Below are 12,330 nucleotides of genomic sequence, written 5' to 3'. Positions count from 1 at the left end.
GCTCAGAAGTGACACATGACTTTCAAATCCCTGACTGACTTGTGTCAATAGAGAGTTATAACACGGGCACCTTATGAAGCTTCTTTGCAAAGCAGGCAGATTTGCAGCATAGTCAGTTAAGCACACATGAATCTATTTCAGTGCCTTCCAGCACTATATCCTAAAGCATATTTTTAGTCTCAACATGCTGAATTAAAACGTGGTTGTAACTCTCCCTCACTGGACAGCCGAGCACAATCAAAGAGCTCCAGATGTATCCCAACAGAGCATGTTTACATGCACTCCCTGTCCCACAGCTCTACCTTTCTCAGGTCATGCAGCCAGCTCTTACCTCAATGGTGTACTGTTCAAAAATCCGGAGCTGAAGGAAAATGTCTAGCTTAATCTTCCTCTCATGGAAGAGCTCTTCCATCTGTACCTGGGCCTCGTCGAGCTGCTGAAGGACAGATTCGATGTGGCTGATGGAGCTATTGTGTGGGGTCTTATTGTTGGAAACCGCAGAATCCCTGTAGCAAGGCAGAAAGCATGGTTAAAGCTCAGCTTTAAGGCAGGCAAAAGAGCAAGAACTACACACTTGTGATTCTGCATGCTGCTGAGAAGCATACCCAAGCACAAAGGGCTGAGGGAAGGTGTAGACTCATCTCGTCTACTTGCCTAAACCCTGTGGCTCCTGAGCTCGGCACAAAGTTTGAACAAGAGGATCATCCTTTCTTGTATCATGACACTGTGACCTTGCATGTTTGGGAGGGGAGGGGAGGAGAATGGTACATCAATCTCAATGCCTCTCTTGAGGAAACTGGCTGGCAGTACCCTTTAATCCTACAGAGTGACCTGCTCCAGCCTATACTCACATCAAACTCAGAGATGCTGGAACTTTACAAGCTAGTTTTCTGCATTTTTTTTTTATTAGTTATGGACTAATTGAATCAGAATTATGAGCATTTTAGACCAAGGGGTATGGATACCTTAATTTCCTTTGGATTATGTGGTACAGCAATAGATGTAGAATACACTGCAAAAAATTCCACTGAAGGAAAACACCTTTCAAACACTCCAAGAGATACTGACTTGTCATTTCATTGGGGTAAGTGAAAAGAAACATGCCTGTAACAGGTCAGATACTGCTCCATTTACATTTTCCATATACAGGCAGCAGAAGGGAGCAAACCCTTTAAACTGGTGAGCTAGGACCAAGAGGGAGTTTGTTGTACCTGAAAGAACAGGACAGTCCTGACAGTTCCTTTTCTATTTGTGCTCTCACATATGTTAATAAGCTGACCTACAGTCTGTTATGTCCTCAGTAAATTTTTTTCAGTGACTATTTCATGGTTAAATAACCTTTGCAGACATAAAGAGCTGAAAGCTATCCTCAAATGTTCCACAAAAGGTCCCTCAACTTTCAGAAGAACCAGAAAGGAAACTCTGAGGCCAAAATTTAATCTTGGCTTTAGTACTTTGGCTCAAACAAGATTTAGATGCAATGGTCTTCTTCATCCAACCTGCTCAAAGGTGTGTGAGAGCAGCTGTATTATTTGGCACATTTAATCCAAGACAACAGAAAACCCTACAAAATACACTGGTAGGATGACAGGATGAAGTGGGTAAGCAATCAGGTCTTACCATCTTTCCTACTGATCTCCAGTTCTGCCTTGGAGAAGGTGGGGAGGACAATTACAAATCCAACAGCACATATCAGACTATCAGTGCACCAACAAACTCCCACATGTGCAGTGACCCAGCTAACAATACTGGGAGACAAGTGAGATGTCAGGTAATGCTGCCAAGCCACCACATTGTCCTGCAGGGACCAAATGAGACTGGGAGCCATTCTTCTGCCCAGCAAACCTGGGCAGCTGAGGTGTCTCCCCATTATGGAAGAGTGCTAGCGTGCTTGCAATTTTTAGGGTTTTATTCCCCTTTTCTGGGTTGAATTTTGCCTCCATAAACATATAGCAAAGCATTTATAGTTCTGTAGTTTTCTACAGAACTTAACTGAAATGTTCATGCTTTGCTCTTCGCAAATTATTGTCACGTAGGGTCATATCAAAACAACATACAGTCAACTTAATTTAACCCTGTCATTGAGCATAATGGAGAAAAAAACAAGTATAATCTTTTAAAAGTGCTTTAAGTTGAACTAGGCACTGACACAGAGTCATTTAACTATGTTGAAAACACACCTTCGAGATTTTAAGGCAAAAACACACACACATTATTCTGTTTTCAGTGTGCCTTAGAGGAAAAGAGCAAGCATTTGCCTGAACATCTGAAGTCTAAGGCTAAAACTAAAAATACAGAATGCTATTAACTGCACAGTAGTTAGCTACTTGGATGTGTTCTGCCTCTTTTTCCTCAAATACTTGATGTTTGATACACTGAACTTCAGATGCTCCAGCATTATTCTGAAGTAAGTGCTACCAATTTCTCTTGCTTATAAGTTAATATTACACTAATATTGCTCTCCAGGTGTTATGGTTTATGCCTCACTCTGTCAGTCTGTTTTCCAGTTCTTCATGATCCCAGAGTCTCTCTCTCTGCTGTACAGAGGAAGGAGGGTTGAAAATAACTAGGTGATATTTTGAAACTAGAGCTTAATCTGAGGCTGCATCCAATCAAGTTCTGTTTCCTTCAGTCAGCACCTGTCTTCTATAAAAGGACATGAAATATGTCTTCATTCAAATGCAGGATTATTACTATGCAGATATTACCTAAATGACTCAATGAATTATTCAAGGCCGGTGTTGAATAATCTCTCATGGGATCTAGAGACACACTTAGTTTTAGAAATTCTTTTTCATTAAATATTTCACTCTTCAAATCAAGCCACACTTGCATTTCAGTGACTGATGCAATACAAAGGTTTAAGAGTATTAATCTGATATTTTTTTAACAGTCCTGTCAGATAAGGTGTTGACAATCCCTGGCTAGTTTGGTTTGAGAAAGATCTCCCTTCAGAAAAAAAAAATTCTGAGATTAGAATGCTTCTGCCACAATATTTCTTGCTCTTTCTGTTGAGAAATCCTGGAAGAGAATTAATATAAGATCCTTACTAATCTTTGAAAGGTTATGGATTACAGTTATAAAATTCAAGGAAATTACTGGGAAGAAAATATAAGAAAATAAACTTTGGGGAACATAAGATTGAACTCAGGACACTGCTGCTGAGTTTGTTAAAAATGAACACTGTGCTCCTATAACCACTTTCAGTGCTTTAACTGGGAGAAAGCTCAGTGAGATATTCCCATTATCAAAAGCTGAACTACTGTAAAAAAGGCAAAATACACAACTCTTCACTGGCTTTTTTTTTCAACCCCTAACATTCCTGCTCTTTCACACCTCACTGAAGCAAATTATTGTTTTGCCTTTCACAGATGAGCAGAAATATTGCCCCCAGCAGCACCCCTAGAACTGCAGTTCAAAACATTTTCTTTGCCTTGGCTGCTGAGAACGATGATCACCTCAGTAAAACACTGATAGGGAAGAATGGAAAAAAAGTTTGCAGTGTTAACCATGACAGGTACAGAGTTGGTAGCCAGGCCTGTTTTATTTCTGACAGGTAGGATCTCTGATCTCTGTACTCACAGTGGCCCTGAAGACCTGGTGTGAAGAACAGTTCCAGACATCGTATTTAGCTCAGGCAGCTGAGCTTTTCTTCACCCCTCTGGAGGAGACACAGAGTGCCATTACACAAGTGATCTTCTCTAAACCAATATCTGTTCTCTCAAAGATAAGGATAAGAAATGTAAAACTTTCCAAAGCTCTAGTAATTTTATTGCTTTTAACCTGTGTTATGACATGCTTAATAAGAGCGATATATTTCATTGCCTTCATTGTTGTAGCATTTGCAATCTTAGCTATTCTTCACAGCAGGTACAAGGTGATCCACGCTGTGAAATGCAACCTTGTGTTAAGGAAAGATTGCAGCAATTTTAGTTTTTTTGCTTTTTATCCTTTATCTCTGTCTTCTTTACTCTCACCAGCAGCCACAAAAGCTGTTAGAGTGGGCACATGCAGAGGCGGCTTCATGGTTTTTTCCACACAGTTCTGCTTCACTATTTGAAAGAGTCCAGGATCCCATTACAGGCTTTGCAGTTAGTCAGAGTGCTCAAAAACAACACTTCAATAAGATCATCTTGACAGTTCCATACTGCAAACCTTTGTGTGTTTTGTCGTCCAGACAGCGTTCTCTCTGTGTCTGGTCTTGGCTTTATCAGAAGCGGGGGATCACTTTGCACAAATATGCTCACCTTGTTCCACCTTGCTCACTGCCCAGAATACAAGCCAGACACCAAACTCAACATTTCTTTGTTAAACACAGCTGCCACAAAACCTGCTTGGCATTTTGCAAATATTTGGACATGACACCAATTCCAAACCAAAAGTCCCAAAGCTGAGGCCACTGTCTCTTTTCAAAGACTGAAACTAAGAACTGACTAAGTTTACATTAAGGAAAAGCTGAAGTCCCACACACCATCTTGCAGTTCACCTCTTCCCATGCTCCACCGACTTCCAGCTCCAGGTATTACCCTGGCCATGCTCCAACTCTACATGCCAGTTTCCTACTGACTCAGGTGCAGGCAAAAATCCTTTAGGCCAATCCCACAACCAGAACCAGGACTGCTTGAACACAGACACTTTCTGCAACCCCACAAACCACTCCACACTCCACACATGATGAGCATATACAAGGTCCCTTTCAGGTACTTCACGTGTGTTCACACTGAAGCGATGCTATGCCAACAGGTGGGAAGAATAACCAAAATTCAGAACCTCACTGCCATTTTTGTGATCTCATAGAATTGCCATAAACCTTGCAAACACTTCCTGTGCATAAAGGGAAATTACCATGCAGAACTTTGATTTATCTGCTATGGCTGGCCATACATACATTCTTAGCTAAAACTTCTTCCCTCTGGCAGTTCACTTTTCAAACCCAGCATGTTTCTTTTCTACTTTTCTCATCAGTAAAGGTGAAGATGGATAGAACTTAGCTATGTCTGCTTCTGATCCTTCCTCTCCAACTCTAATCTCAGCAAGCAGTACCAGAGCTCAGATCCCTCACTCTCCCACTGCGATGCAGGCAAGCCATATACAGCAAGACTAGGAATTTACATGGGCTCTCCAATGTGGTTGTCCAGGGCTGAAAGGCAATCAAAATCTAGAGCAGCCCTCTCAGATCTCTTTTCTGACCCAGAGGAGAACACTCTGCCTCCAGAATGACAGGAAAAAGTATAAAGAAAAGCTCAGCACATGCAGTAGTAGAAGGCTCAAGGACACTAAGAGGGCTCTTAAGAGCAGAACTCCACCAGAGTCTTTCATTACCCATTCTGATCTAGAGCATCTTAGGCTTTTCCTATCATGGCTCATGGTTTTCTGAACTTTTCAGGTGGGAGGTTAGGCATCAGATTAGGAAAGCTCAGGGTGAGGAGGGTGATCTAACTCTTTGGGACAGTCTCTGGTGAAATGCATAAGACATGGGAGATTTGCATATTATTCATGTATACAGAACATGCACACTGTCTGCTTGTAAATAAGGGTAACCTGCAACAATACAAAGATCTAAATAATAAGTGATGCACTGGACTTGGTTTGACACTCAGTACATCCCTTAAAGGCAGGAAAACTCACTGCTGTCAACAAAGTGGAAGGCACAGTAAACCACTGTAAGAATAAATAAGAGAGATTTCTCAATTACAAATTCTATGTAAGTTTACTCTGCAAACATTCATGTGATGATACTTGCAGATTGAGAAAGTAAAAAAAAAAAAAAAAAAAAGCCCAAACCTCAACTTCTTCATGTATTTTAAATCAGGCAAAATGAGCTGTTTTAATTCATAACACAAGTAGAACCAGCAGTATAAGAGCCTCTTTGACACTATGAATAAACCCCACACAGACAAAGATAAATAGAAGGGTGCTGCATGCAAAATGAAATAGTGAAGACTGTTAGACACGTGTGTATTTTATTAAGAGGAATACACTTCTCCTAAATCAGGAATAACCATATAAATCATGAGGCCTCGGCTCACAACCATTTAACAATCTTCTATAAATACCAATTAAAAATATTCACTTCAAACACATTTGTTTCAATTCACTTCACTGTGCCTATAAATAATCTCTCTGTCAAACAGAAAACCCATGCTGATCCACAGACTACTCTAATCAGTCCACACAAATCACTCCTTGCAGTTTCAACGAAACACTCAAAGAATCTGAAGAATTATAAATAATCAAAGAATTAATAAACTCTCCCAATTAATCCTAGCTTACAGTTCCCTATTTATGCACCTCTAAACCACAGCATGTATCAGATTTCTCAACACCTGTCCTCCAGGTGGATGCTTACCTGAGCTGTTGGATTAGATCTTCCCCTTCTTTAATAACGTTGAGGGTAGCATCCAAGGTGGCTGTTTGTTGCTGCTGAAACTGCTTGATAAGCTCTTGAACCGCATCCACAGAGTCAGCACAGACATCCTCTAAGAGCTCCTTCTGCAGATCTTCCATCCATGTCCACAGCTGGGAAGGAGGGGAGGGAAATATAAATCACAGAGGGATTGAGATTTAACCCTTTTGCTCTCTATTTCCAGATCCATAGCATTAAACAGGGCTGCATGTTTCACATGAAAACTGACCTAAAATTTCTAAAATCAGAAAGATACATTTGTTATTGATCCCATTTAAAGCAAGAAAGTAAGATAAATACAGTATGAGGTAGGTTTTTTCAAAAATTAATTTGAATTTCAGTTTATTCTATGACAATAACTAATTATATTATTCTCATTAACTCTTTACACAAGTAACAAATTACAGTCTCCTACAGCTGTGACAACCTAACCCTTTCAGGAGCTGAGTACTATCAGCTGCTATTAATTTTACATGCAGCTGAAGCCTGTTGCAGAACAGACCTAAAATCTTTGGTATGTATGTACGGTACTGGCTGAAGTCTAGCTGTGCCTGCTCAGCTATGCCTTCCCAGGGTTTGGGGTTTTGTTTCTTTTTTTGTTTCCAACACTTAAACCCCCTCCTCAAAATGCACTTCAGACTCCGCATTTTAACTCTGGGAAAATCCAAACATACGAGACAGCAACATCACCAATCAACCCCATGCAGATCCATTAATTTTAAATAGTCTTGACTACCAATTTTAAAACCACAATCACAGCAACAAATCATTTGCAAGTGCTTAGATGAGAATTTCCAGCCAGCTGTTCATCAGAGGTCTGGACAGGGGCAGGCATGTCCCAGCAGCCTCTCGCTGGCTGTAAAGGCTTAAAGCGAACAGAGGTTTCCCCTTTAAGCTTGCTCTGAAGAGTGAGTGTAAAATTCCACCTACTGAGCTGGCAGCCTGCCAGCAAATCCTAATGACTCCACCACAGAGACTGTTTTCTGTGCCATGCTTGCCCCATTAACCCACATTTTGCTGGTATATGCTGCGAGGTGGTAGAGAAGTACGGGAGTGAGAAACAACGCGTTGCGCCAGTGCACTGGGAAATGTCAAGGGACACGGTGCTGGCGGCAGCTTTGCCTGCCATTCCAGGGAGCTGCAGAGCAGTTGGTCTCAGAGGGACCTAGGGATGCACATGAAGGGGACGACAGACGTGTGTGGGTGGCAAAGAGCTGGTAAAACCATTTGTGTTCAAAACGAGTTGCTCTGGATCCGCATCCTACAGCATTTCTTCTTAGACTGAGAATTCTGCATGTCCACATAAAACGAGAGGAGGACAGGGACACCTAAGGCTCCAGCTGGCAAAGCTTCTCATAGCCCAGGGTCTGCACCTACGGCCAGTCACCAAATGCTACACTATACACACACTAAGGACTTCAAGGATATCATGCTGACCTAAACCAAAATAATCAAAATCAGAACCTGTGCCAGCACTGCTCGTGATACCAGAAAAGAGAGAGCCCAACACCTTGTGCTCTGTCCCTACCTCTGTTACTGACTCCTTGCTTGACAGACTTACAAAAACAAGTTTTAAAACATATGCTTAATTTGAAGGCTTTTTAGATTTTCAGTATCAGCTTTGAATATTTTGGGTAAACACCTCTGTTTATTCATAAGTAGCGTAATCATAATGGACTGCCCTACTACTGGCCTGCAATGGAATGTATTTGCTCAGGAATGTATTTACATATTTTCACATTCTCAGGAAAAAGGCATAGCACAAAAGAATGAAATATAAGTAAGCAGTCAGGCTTGTGAAATAAATGAAAGAACAAAAACACATTTAAAGAGTCAGAGAGTTTTTTTCATTTGTGGCCTTAGATTCATGCCCTGAACTTTGAGAAGCCACCATAAAGGAAAATGCATTAATGCCTTTATATATGAATTACACTCAGAATCTTTCTGGTTTTGATCCAATCCCTACAGCCGCTCAAACAGTAGGGACAGCTGGACTATAACAGACGTGGACCAGGTTGTTCAGGAATATTCCTTTTTCTGCTTAGCAAATCTTCAAGTAATAGAGCACGTTGTAAATACAGAAGAGAAAAATGGCTATGTGTTTAAACCATCATCCTGTCTCGAGGTGGGAAAGCCAGCAGTTTTTTAATTTCTTTCTGTTCTTTGTCATATCTCGTTTTCCCATTTAAGATAACAAAAAATGCTCCTTTACAAAAATGACAGTGAAATCAAGAACTTGCTTCAATGTTAGGAATCTCTTGAAATCATCATTAGAAAGGGCAGAGTAGAAAGTTTCCAATCCCCCAATTTTCAGTGGAAAATCCTGTCTTCAAAAGTGTCTTCAGAACCCAACTTTTACCAGCAGCCAAAAGGATTTTGACATTTAAGATCCTAAATCACTTTCTGAGCACACTTCTAAATCAAAACAGTTTAAAATACTTAAACTCTATTGTACTCACCTGGAACCAAAACAATCATTAATTTCTGAGAGCACTCAAATATATTAACTCATATTAGCTTCAGATGTTTCCATTAATGACCTCTGACTGTGAGGATTTGCATAATAAAATCTATCAGAATGTAGGTCATCCTTGATTCAGAGGCCTTTAATCCTCTAGACTTCACCAATCCCTGGGAAATCCTAATACAAAGAATCAGTCAATAATATTACGAAGATCCTTCAGGAATAATTCACAATAGGAACCTGATTCAAAAATCTCCCAGGTTGTGTCCTACAACTAATAGCACCTGGAATAAGTTGCTACCAAGCCCCACTTGTGAATGCCACAGCAGTGAAAAGATGAACTCCACTGTCACTGCAACACTAGAGTCAGAAAGGCTGTTAATCATGAAACAGAAATCACATCCTGGTTGTCACTGCTCAGGAAAATCACTCCCTATTAGTGCTCGATGTTTCATTCCACTGCAACTATTCAAGCACTTAAAAAAAAACCCCTGACTATTAAAGCCCCAAATCACTAGACACCTTGTGCATTTCCAGTTCATGCTGTGACCTACTCTAAACAGCTAGATAGTCTAGACTGAGTGAACTGTTTCACTTTTTCATTGAAATCTGTCACATTTCACAGCACAACTTTTATTTCATATGTGCAGAAACTGACTTCTTTTATTCCTAGCACAAGCAAAATTTGTGAGCACCTGTCCCGTTCACCTACGTACTCCAAACTTAATCCCATGCAGAGCGCATATGTAGATACATGCAAACATTCCAAATATTAAGGTAATATTTCCACATACACCTGTGATGACTTTTACTAAGTTTTCCAGTGACACATGTCTCCAGAAAAGAAAATAACTTCTACATTGCATTATTTAACAGGTACTAAAGCAAAAATACAGAATCCTGGAAAACAATAATGAAGAAACAGAAAAATAATTTTTTGTGCTTCCTTTGATTGATCTGGGCTTTGGTATGATTAATTGGATATGGAGATACTAATGCATTAGTGCTAAAACCTGAACTATGTCTATCAGAGAGATTCAACCACAAATATGACTGATGCAAACCACATGCAAAAATGTTATAATTATCAGCTACACAAAAGTCGCAGGCAAATACCTCACCCTAAAAAGTTCCTGCTGAAGGTCCACAGAGGCTCCAGAATTGAAGCTTTATTTATCAAGGTAACATGGCTTTAAACAAGAAAACTAATTATCTCCTAGATAATTGACTCCTAGAACAGTGGAAAAGAAGAACGACACCCCCTCTTTCTTTTGAGGGAGCATCTGGTACCTCTAATACATTGTAACAACCTCTGCATTTTTCTTGGATATAAAACACAGGCAGCTTCCCTCCATCCAAGAGACAATACAGCTCTTTATTCCCAGCTATTTTAGCTGATGCAATACCCTTCATTTTACTCAAGTACTTAATGAGACCATTTACTGTAGGTTTGAAGGACATCTGTGCCTGTTACTTAGAAATTAATGCTTCTGACTTAGAGTAAGGGACTACTTTAAACAAAACCTGAAACCTAAAGGGATTGCTAAGAAAATGTTGCCTGCATGATTGGAATAACTGTTAAACACCCAATGTTTATATGCTGCTATTTGTAAGCGACAGAGATGAGTTATACTCCCCTCAAAAGCAGTTTAAAAACACTGAGTAATGAGACCATTGCAAAGCAAAGAACCAGACAGTTCAATCCATGAAAATTACCATTGTACAACATTTTTTGCCAGTCATTCAAAACAAGGATGTTAATGGAAAGAAGCAACTTTCCACGGTATATGTGCTACCCCTTCACTATGTTAGAGAAGCATCAGGTATTGTAGGACAGGCCCCAAAAAGGTGCTCAGGACACCTCAGCAAATGAACATTCATCACAGCAATGAAGACTAGAGCAGAATGCAGAAGAATTCAGTGAAATACAGGGACCTTGGTGCTACTCCATGAATTGTTCAGAGAAGCAAGGGCAGGCTGAGGAAAAAAAATCCAATCAAACCACAAACAGAATTGCTCCACAGAGAGTTGTCCATCAACCCTACTTGACTCTGCTACTATGACAGGCTTACACAAACCTATTCCGAGTAGTAACATTTAGCTTTTTCATAATATGCATTAGGAAGTCACACAGACCTCAAGCTCAGAGTAATTTATGGCAGGACTTGTCTGTGCTTATGTTTAAGCACCTGTTCAAGTACTGTTTTGCATCTGGTTTCACTGCACAACCTTTACTAAATTGCCTGTTCTGCTTTGATTTCCCCATACCAACATGGTGGAGATGCTAAAACTTTCCAGCACAATTACAATTAACCTACATCAGGTGATGTTTAGTCACACTTACAATGCATCCAGTCCTGTTTCAGTTGAAAGAATTGGTGGTTGTTTTAAATTGGAAGCGTATTTCAACAACATTGTCCAAAGTCACATTCAAGGTCTTGTGGAAATGTCAACAGAAACACAGAAAACGATGTGTGTAATGATGAGCTGCAAACTGACCACATGCCACCAGTGAAGTGTCACATAATGACAGCACACATAATAAAACGTGACAGGATGGGATATGACCAGACACTACACATGAAATGCCACAATACGTGACTTCCATGGTAAGACACAACTGATGAGACTCCCTGCTGTGAGAAGTAACGTCAGATACCACCAAACTGGTCGGGAAGAAACGACGAGTGGAAAGAAAGGGAACATTCTGTGAAAAATCTGATCTCTTACTAACCTCTTTCTTGCTTTTTCCTTTTTCCTGGCCAACTTCTTGACATTCATCCTTGGTTGGGCTGCATCTGGTGCTTCTGTATGCTGATTCTTTTTAATTAGTAACCTTGCCTGTGGCAAAAGGATTTGCACTGCCTAAACATCTGATGCTTTTTCCAAGACCTGCATGGACCAGACTGATATAGCACAAAATAATCTCCTCTCAAGGGAAACATGCTTTGGGTAGCTAGCCTTACATCAGGGAATGTGTAGATCCCCAGCTCAAGGTCATGTAAATGTAATTCAGGGACTGTTTGCTGTAGGAGGGGAAATTGGCTTATAACTGAAGAATCAGATGTACATGTTCTGTGCTTCCTCTACTACCATCACAAATTGTAAAATCATGTTCCTCTTCTACTGTAATTTTAATGTTACTTGTAATTATGAATCTGGATGTAATTAACTTCAGCAACTGTACCAAGAAAATTCTACACTTGATCATTCTGATAATAGGCTTAGAAAAGTTCTTCCTATATCAAAGATTTACTCAGATTTACACCAGTGTAATATAGTACAATTTGGTGCTGGAGAAGCTTTCCACACTACAAAATCAGCAATTTAGTAAAATAAATGCAGGTACCATTACATTCTACTTTAATTTTTCACCGGTTCATTACTTTTTTACTGTTTCACTACTTCTCAAATGGAATTTGCACCATCTCTTTCCTCTGTGCTTTTTCCAGTGACTGGC

The 12,330-nt window shown here is 40.1% G+C and overlaps 1 protein-coding gene across 2 annotated transcripts in view; it reads right to left on the bottom strand.

The window, feature by feature from the left end:
* KALRN (kalirin RhoGEF kinase) overlaps nucleotides 1-12,330 on the bottom strand; it is a 506,307-nt gene that overhangs the window by 189,034 nt on the left and 304,943 nt on the right. For both annotated transcript variants that reach the window (XM_032693924.1, XM_032693926.1), the window contains exons 13-14: nucleotides 6,350-6,519; nucleotides 332-506 (exon numbers count right to left, since the gene is read on the bottom strand). In XM_032693924.1, coding sequence (XP_032549815.1) covers nucleotides 332-506; nucleotides 6,350-6,519 — 345 coding nt within the window. The remainder of the gene's footprint in view (nucleotides 1-331; nucleotides 507-6,349; nucleotides 6,520-12,330) is intronic.

The sequence above is a fragment of the Chiroxiphia lanceolata genome, chromosome 7 (assembly GCF_009829145.1).
Source record: "Chiroxiphia lanceolata isolate bChiLan1 chromosome 7, bChiLan1.pri, whole genome shotgun sequence".
Lineage (NCBI taxonomy): Eukaryota > Metazoa > Chordata > Aves > Passeriformes > Pipridae > Chiroxiphia > Chiroxiphia lanceolata.
This window is presented reverse-complemented; position numbering and strand designations above follow the sequence as displayed.